General features: G+C 54.7%; 1 protein-coding gene across 2 annotated transcripts; it reads left to right on the top strand.

The window, feature by feature from the left end:
- The first annotated feature begins 1181 nt into the window (after positions 1 to 1181).
- Positions 1182 to 7954, top strand: Pdxp (pyridoxal phosphatase). 2 transcript variants are annotated; one of them, XM_004634596.2, is made up of 2 exons: positions 1182 to 1805; positions 6693 to 7954. In XM_004634596.2, exons 1-2 carry the CDS (start codon positions 1244 to 1246, stop codon positions 7007 to 7009), a joined length of 879 nt encoding a protein of 292 aa, XP_004634653.1. In that variant the 5' UTR covers positions 1182 to 1243; the 3' UTR covers positions 7010 to 7954. The 2 variants fall into 2 exon arrangements, with proteins under 2 accessions (XP_004634653.1, XP_023574672.1); XM_023718904.1 differs by lacking the exon at positions 6693 to 7954 and adding an exon at positions 2187 to 2551.
- The last annotated feature ends 596 nt before the right edge of the window (positions 7955 to 8550 follow it).

Consider the following 8550-nt stretch of genomic DNA (forward strand, 5'->3'; position numbering starts at 1 on the left):
AAAAAAAAAAAAAAAAAAAAAAAGGTAAATGAAAAAGCAGAAACATTTCAGGCCAAGGAGACAAAGGTCAGGAACAAAAGGCATGGGGTACTGGGAAAGTGTTAGAGCCTCAAAGAGAGGGTTACAAGGTACGCCCTACCCTCCAGCCCCCCACCTCCCACCGCACCCCACCCCACCCCCGCCTTTGGGGTTCAACTGCTGGGCAGAAGCAGCCAGACTTCTGCAGAGCATTCTCTGAGATTCAGTACGGGTCCCCACAATTTAAAGTCCTGACTTCTTAAAGGTTCTAAGACCTGCAGTTTCCTCCACATTTCCCCAAAATGGGGACTCAGACATCTGGGTCACCCCATCACTGCCCTTCGGGGACTGGTCTAGGCAACCTCAAAACGCTCCAGACCCCATCCAAAATATTCGATCAGACTCTTCAGGGCCCAGTATGCATCCGGGTCCTAAAAATGCATTAGTCAAGTCATCGAACTGTACGCTGAATAGCTGCACACATTACAGTACGTGAATTATCTCAAACATAACTCCCCCTGGGGACTCTGCCGCGCACGCAGCGTGCAGAGCCACTAGCAGACCAGGGGACACAACGCCCACACTTGGCTCAGAATTGGAGCCTGCGTAGTTCAAAGGCCGTGCGATGAGCCCCCCAAGGGAGGGGAACAGGAAGTAAACAGGGTTCAAATGTGTTATGCACATGAACCAGTTCCCTGCGATTAATGTCATCATAATGTACTGCAAACATGTACAGCCACAAATTAGAATAATAAATTTAAAAAACAAAGTTAACCCGAAGACCTGTGTTTTTCTCCTAGCAACTACCTCTCCTAAGCGTCTGACTGGCTGGAGGGCGCGAGGCTAGCTACTCGTATTTCCTATTCATAGCTCCTTATTAGCTACAAAGCATGTCAGTCTTCCAGCCTCCCACCCCTGCAAGAAGGTAGTCGGAGCTGGAACTTGGCGGCGATTGGCCCAGTAGGCTAAGGGGCGGGGCTAAAGGAGATTGGTCATTCATTGATCTCCGCCCACAGCCGCGATTCCTGCCCCTTGCTCCAAGCTCCTTTTGCTCACCGCTCGGTTCTTCTTCTAGTCTCTCCTCCCCCATTGGCCGACGTCCAGACCGTGGCTCCGCCCCCTGCCCGTTACGAAGCACCGATTGGCCCTGCAGAACGGGCCCGAGCGAGCGCGCCGTGCGCGCGGAGAGCGAGCGGAGCGGGAGTGCTGGCGGCCGGCCGGCTGCATGGCGCTCTGCGAGCCGCTGCGTGGCGCGGCCCTGCGCGACCTCCTGGGCCGCGCGCAGGGCGTCCTGTTCGACTGCGACGGGGTGCTGTGGAACGGCGAGCGCGTAGTGCCTGGCGCTGCGGAGCTGGTGGAGCGGCTGGCGCGGGCGGGCAAGCAGGCGCTGTTCGTGAGCAACAACAGCCGGCGCGCGCGGCCCGAGCTGGCGCAGCGCTTCGCGCGCCTGGGCTTCGGGGGGCTGCGCGCCGAACAGCTCTTCAGCTCTGCGCTGTGCGCCGCGCACTTGCTGCGCCAGCGCCTGCCGGGGCCTCCTGACGCGCAGGGCGCCGTGTTCGTGCTGGGCGGCGAGGGGCTGCGCGCCGAGTTGCGTGCCGCAGGGCTGCTGCTGGCGGGGGACCCTGGTGTCGCCCCGCGCGTGCGCGCCGTGCTCGTAGGCTACGACGAGCACTTCTCCTTCGCCAGGCTGAGCGAGGCTTGCGCGCACCTGCGGGACCCCGACTGCCTTCTCGTGGCCACCGACCGCGACCCTTGGCACCCGCTCAGCGACGGCAGCCGGACCCCCGGTGAGCGCGGACTGGGAGGGGTGAGGCGGGGGTACCAGCGCGGTCGCCATCACTGAAGGGCAGGGGTGGAGTGGGGTCCGGAGAGATGCGAGGGACACCGTCACGTGTCCTCATTGCTGCGGCCGTCACTTGTGAGGGACAGCTGCGAGTCCACGTTTGACATATGAGTAAACAGGCCACTTGTAGGTCTGGGGGTAGTTAGCAGGTAAAATACAGGTCTCCTCCTGCACGCCTGATATTTTGCCCCGCCCACCAGGGGATGGTGCAGGAGGAGCCTGGAGGGACCGCCTTCTGTGTGAGGGCAGCACCTGTGTTGTAGAGCTCGAGGGACAGGTGTGTGGAGAGTGGGCAGGTGGAGAGTGACCTGCGTTCCACTTCCAGCTTCTTGCGGGCAGCACTTGGATTACATAACCTGCAGGCGGGTGCTCCTGGGATGCTCACCAGCCAGCCCCGCGGAAAGGACAGTGGCCAGGAACTGCCTGACACAGTGGGTGTTGAGCTGTGTGAATGGATGGAGTCCTCCCAGATTTTCATGAAGCACCTTGACGTCTGTTCTTTTTTGTTTGTTTTTTAAATGTGTTTAGTACAAGCTCTATAGGGTCTCACTACACAAATTGGACTTAATAGTGATCCTCCTGTTTTCAGCCTCCCAAATGCTTGACGTCCATTCTTAACTTCATTTTCAAGTTACTGCAGATGAGAGCCAGGCATAGAGGAGTACACCTGTAATACCAATGTTCAGGAGGCTGAGGCTGGAGGATCCATAGCACTTCAAGGCCAGCTTGGGCCATGTAGTGAATTCAAGACCATCCTGCATGACATAGTGAGACCTTTGTCTCAATAAGCAAATTACTTTGCAGCCCTGCAGAGGTGGCCGGGCTCAAGTGAGATAAGAGCAGAGACAGCAGAACAGGCAGTGATTAGTGCAAGGAGCAGGGACAAACAGATCCATGTCAGTTCTCTGCTGGCCGCGACTCAGTTATTGCTACCATATGGGGGGGAGGGGTGGGATGGAGTGTGGTGAAGCAGACCCAAGATGGTGAAGGGTGGTGAGGAGGACCCCCTGTCCAGGGGTCCTGGGAGAGCTTCTGGACAAGGTGCAGGGCAGGGTGACAGTGAGCAAGGCGTCATAGACATGGTTTTAACAGTGGCAGGGAAGGGCCCGTCCTATCTCTACTTTAGACCTACTCACCCCCTGACCACACCATCCTCAGTTTCCCCATAAATGAAAGGGTAGGGCTCTGCTCAGGTCTATTCTCTATGGCCGTAGTGCTGTAATCCCAGCCCTGGGGAGGCTCAGGCAGGAGGATCACCATGAGTTCGAGGCCAGCCTGGGCTACATAGCAAGACCCTGTCTCATAAAACAAAACAAAACAAAAAATGGTGGATTGTATAAAGGAAGTTTTTCTGCGAAGATCTCAAAGCTTGGCTTAAGGCTGTAAAGTAAGAGGTTCCTCTGGGCTCAGAATTAGCGATCTGTTTGGACTTGGACCCCACAGTCCTGGTCTCCACTCAGCTTTGCCTCCTACCCTGCCAGTCAGTCCACAGCCAGGAGAGGGAGGCAGACGCTTGGAATGCCATACTGTGGGCACAGGAGCATTTGTGCAGGACTCGGCAATGGCTTTAAAACCGTGCTACGAAAATATTCACAAAGACAGCATTAGGGCAGAAAGAATGCGAATCTGCTGGCTCACCCTTCCCTCCCGAACTGTGTGTTTATCTCATGTCACACAGCAGCCCCTTGAGCTGGGGAGTAGAGATGTCCCTGTCTTAGGACTGTGTTAGCGGCGTACCATGCCCTGGCCTCGGGCTCAGCGGGGAGTTTGTGGGCTTCCCAGGTCCCTTCACTGCCCTGGTTGCTCTGCCCCCAAGTCTAGTGTATAGTTGGGCCTTGGTAAATCGCAGCTGAATGAAGAAATAGAAACGTGGAGACCAGAAACTGGAGAGTGATCAGCTCCTTCCTGCTGGGTTAACAGAGCTGGGGCCACTGGGAAGCTGAGAAAAACATTTTTGGGTACTGTCCCATTCTAGAAAGACTATAACCAGGGGGTAGATGGTTCTTTCCTTACAGGATTCTTAAGCAACCAAGCAGATAGTGTGGCTTAGAGGCACAGCTCGCCTGTGGATGGCCCTAGGTTCAGTTCCCAGCTCAGATGGTGCCAGGCATGGTGACCTCACGCCTGTAATCCCGGCACTCTAGGAGGCTGTGGGAGGAGAATCACAAATTGAAGCCTTCCAGGGGAATTTAGCAAGACTCTGTCTCCAGAAATAAAAAGCCCAGGATGGAACTCAATGCAGAGGCCCTGGGTTGGTTCCTCATACAGATCAACAGAGAAAAAACAAAAACACGTGGTGGTGCAGGGCTGTAATCTTAGCTATTTAGGAGGCCAAGGCCAGAGGATGGTAAATAGAGGTCAGTCTTGGCAACTCAGTGAGGCCTTATCGCAAGCTAGAATTGTGTGAAAAGCCGGGGGCAGCTGGGGATGTAGCCGACTACGTACTAGAGCCTTTATCGAGAGTGCGAAGGCCTGACCTCACCACTCAGTGCCTGGTGAGGGCTGCGGCCAGCGATCGATCGTGGAGCGCACAGCAGGGCGAGTGTGGTGGCCTGAGGAGCGCAGGCCCTGTGGCACTGGGGAAATTCCTTCTGGTCAGGGCCACAGGGATCCTCGCTGTCCCCATTCATCCTCCCTTTCTGCGCTTTTGGCTTTGCGAGCAGAGCATCACTGGCAGGGAGAAGGGGGAGAGGAGTTCTCGGAGTGCTAGGGTCCGCTCGTGGCGCCCTGAATGGTATGAGTAGGAGCTGTCCCGCTGCTGGCTGGGCGGCTGGATGCACTTCCGCCCTCGCAGGTGTAAACGACCTACAGAAGACGGTACAATTTGGTACAGGAATTAGGAAGTCCTAGGGCCTAGGGGTGCAGCAGCACAGCACCTATCTGGCAAGGGTAAGGTACTGAGTTTGATTCCCAGTACAAAAAAAAACAAAAAAAGAAAAACTTAGGAACTAGGAAGTCCTGAGTGTTAAGTATCTGTTGCCTTTGTTTAATTGTAAATATCCACATTGACTTTAGTAGCTCCCTTTAGCAGCCTTAGGTGCAGTTGGGGCAACATGCAATCCTAAGGAGGCTGAGGCAGGAGGATTAACATGAGTTCAATAATGTGAGTTCAAGGCCAGCCAAAACTCAGAGTGAGAACTATGAAAAAAACCGAAAACATAGAGCATTTTTCAAAACAAAAACTAGCTTGTAAAATTCCTTTTTTTTTTTTTTTTTTTTTTGTGGTACTGGGGTTTGAACTCAGGACCTTGTACTTGCCAGGCAGATGTTTATTTTACTGAGCTATCTCCCTGGCCCTCAGCTTGCAAAATTCCTGAAAATGAAAGTCCACACTCCCTAGCCTGCCCAACCCACAGCTGAGTCACATTGACCTAAATTCTGCTTTTCTTTTTTTTAATCTTATTTATTTGTGTGTGTGTGTCTGTGTGTCTGTGCGTGGGCGCAGCCAGCTCAGCCCACCAGGGGGCAGGGCTGGCTGGCATGTGGTGCTGGGGGATTGAACCTGTGCTTTGCTAAGCTTGTTCTAAGTAGGTGCTTTAGACCACTGAGCCATCTCACTAGCCCTCTTTTCTTTTCTTTTTCTTTTTTTTTTTTTTGAGACTGGGTATCACTATGTTAACCAGGTCAGCCTCAGATTCCCCACCGTCTGCCTCAGCCTTCTGAATGCTGGGATTACAGAATGTCCCACCATGCCCAGTGTTGGATGCAAATCCGTTTGCTGCTCTTTAACAGCCAGCCCAGGGTAGACTGTGTAATGACACTGAGCCTCGGCTTTCTCATCTGTAAAACGGGCTTCTGTGAGCACCTGCCACAACCCCTGGGTGTTTAGAGTGGCTTAGTAATTGGTGTTGCGCATCACTGTGGTCTAGCCAGGGATGTAGGGGTGCAGGCAGGGCATTCAGGAACAGAGTTGTGCCCGTGGGACTGGTACAGTGGACTCATTGTTCTGACAGATGGTACCAGGCGGGAAACAGGACTGTCCTCTTCCAAACAGTCCTCCCGTTGATAGACACTTGGGCGCCATCGAGGCGCTGCTCATGATTGTCACTGTCACCACAGACAGCTTGAGCTGGCCCTTTCTTGTGTCTGGCTGGAATTCTCTTCTTGCAAGCGCTTTCACTGTGGAGGCCGACTGGGTCAGAGGTGTGCATGTTTCTGTGTCCTGCTGCATTCCAGAGGGACAGTGCCAGGTCTCGATGCCAAGGACACGGCTTCTGTAACAGTAACCACAGCTACTATCTGTGAAGCGCTTTTCTCTTCACAAAGCCTGCCCCTGTGGTGCTCAGAGTGCCCCTTTGAGGATAGCTGTTAGCTGAATCCCCGTTTTGCAGAGTCTGGGGGAACTCAGAGAGGGTGAGTGAGTGGCTTGCCTGACGACACACAGTGGCCAGAGTGTACCCCGCTGAGGGCCTCACCTGCTAATGTGCAGGGCCTCACTGCGTCCTTACACTACACACAAGGGGTAGGTGCCGCAGATGTCCCCCTAGTAGAAGTGGAAAACTGAGGCAAGAGGTTAGCCAGCCTACCCAAGGAAGTGGGAATGGAGTCTGAAACCAGGGATCAGGGACTGGGGAGACAGCTCAGTGGCATACGTGCCTGCCTGGCATGCGCAAGGTCCTGAGTTTGATCCTTGATACAGCCAACAAAAAGAGAAGTCACTGAAACCAGGGATCTGATGGCAGGGGCTGCCCTCTTCACCCCTACCCTGAGACTTGGAACCAGGCCTTGAGCTCTCGCAGTGCCTGGCCTTGCGTGCCCTGAAATTCCAGCTGATGCCGTTGCAGCACCTTCCTGCTGACTAGTCTGTCTCCTCTCTCCCATCTCCCTGCAGGCACTGGGAGCTTGGCTGCTGCGGTGGAGACGGCCTCGGGGCGCCAGGCGCTGGTGGTGGGCAAGCCCAGCCCCTACATGTTTGAGTGCATCACGGAGCAATTCAGCCTGGACCCAGCCCGCATGCTCATGGTGGGTGACCGTCTGGAGACCGACATCCTCTTCGGTCACCGCTGCGGCATGACCACCGTGCTCACGCTCACAGGCGTGTCCCGCCTGGAGGAGGCCCAGGCCTACCTGGCGGCTGGCAAGCATGACCTTGTGCCCCATTACTATGTGGAAAGCATTGCGGATTTGATGGGGGGACTGGAGGACTGAGCCCACCTGGCCTCCGGATCCCTATCCTACAGATGGAGGTGATGGGTCGTGAGCCTCCTTAAGCTCTGCAGGCTCCCCTGCCTCAGTTTCTCTGTCCTGGTGGAGTTGCTGAGCAGGAAGTTGTGAGGACCTTCGTGCCCGCTCCCAGCAGTGGCTGGGCACTCTGCCGTTCCAGAAGCTGCCCCTGCAGCTTGGAGGTTCAACCTGGCCTGACCCAGCCAGGTGGCCTTGTTTCCTGTGTCCAAATATGGGTTTTGATGCCAACTGAAGATTTTTCCCTGCCTGGGCACTCAATCCCCTCCGCTCCCTGGGAACTCCTGACCCCTGCCTGCCCTTGGGTCCTAGCCTATTAGAAGTCAAGGGAGCCACACACCATTACTGTCACAGGTGGACCAGTTGAGGCTAGTGGAAGTGGCTCACTGAGGCCACATCCTGAGTGGACCAAATAGAAGCTAAGGAACAATGACGCATGCATGTCTTAGGTGGTGGGTGGATCCATCTGGACACCAGGTAATAGGGAACCACTGGTCTCAGATGCTAAGTAGTCAGTTCAGGAGTCTGAGTGACAGTGACCTTCTCTTGACAATCTGGGTCCCACCAGACCAGCCAGGGTTGACTTCAGTTGATAAATAAGGGGCCAAGTGTGGCGACATCCTCTTCTTTGGAGATTGTGGCCCAGGGTGCTCAGTGGCCCTGGGCCTGCTGTGGCGGAGAGCTCACCCTCCCTTATCACTACCTGTCCAGTGTTGGTGGCCCCAGCCCAGAGGGGGGCTTTGGTGGCCCCGTGTAGCTAGTGTTTGTGTCACCTTCCATCCTAACTCCCAGCTACTTATTTATTTGTTTGTTTATTTATTGTGTGCCAGTGATGTGGGGGTGGGGCTGTACCTCCTCGCCATCCCCACCCGTTGTAACCAATCCTCCGTACTTAATAAAGTGCGAGTGGGAGCGTGTTGTGTCCCCCGAGTCTCTGGCCAGGGCCACACTTGGTGTTCCCAGAATCAGCCACTCGAGACCCCACGTGATGGGACACAGCTCAGCTCTCCCTGCACTGCCACCACTCCAGGACTCAGTTGCTGGCTCGGCGCGCCTGGTGGCCGGCCCAGCATGGCATGTGGTACTGGGGATCAAACCCCAGTCGCTGCATTTGCCTAAGTAGGGGCTTGGGGGAGAGGGGGCAGAAGTCCTCTTTCATGAGTGCCTTTAGTTGTTTCCTTTAGCTCCCTTGATGCTCGGAATTGATTTAAAACATTTATTTTTGGGGCTGGCGGAATAGCTCAGTTGTCTAAAGCACCTGCTTGGGCAAACTCAGGCACAGGAGACTGGTTTGATCCCCAGCACCACATGCCACACCAGACTTGCCCTTAAGGCAGGCTGAGCCAGGCGCTCCCCCCCAAAAAAAAAACAAAAACAAAAAACATTTATCTTTCTTGGTCATTCTGACTTTGGGGAAAAGCCAGAAGCCACATGGTTCCAGAGCTAGTAAATAAGATGGATGGATGGGGGCATGTAATTTTTTTTTTAATATCTTTTTTTTTTTTTTA

This window comes from Octodon degus, unplaced genomic scaffold, assembly GCF_000260255.1.
Source record: "Octodon degus isolate 3935 unplaced genomic scaffold, OctDeg1.0 scaffold00064, whole genome shotgun sequence".
NCBI lineage: Eukaryota > Metazoa > Chordata > Mammalia > Rodentia > Octodontidae > Octodon > Octodon degus.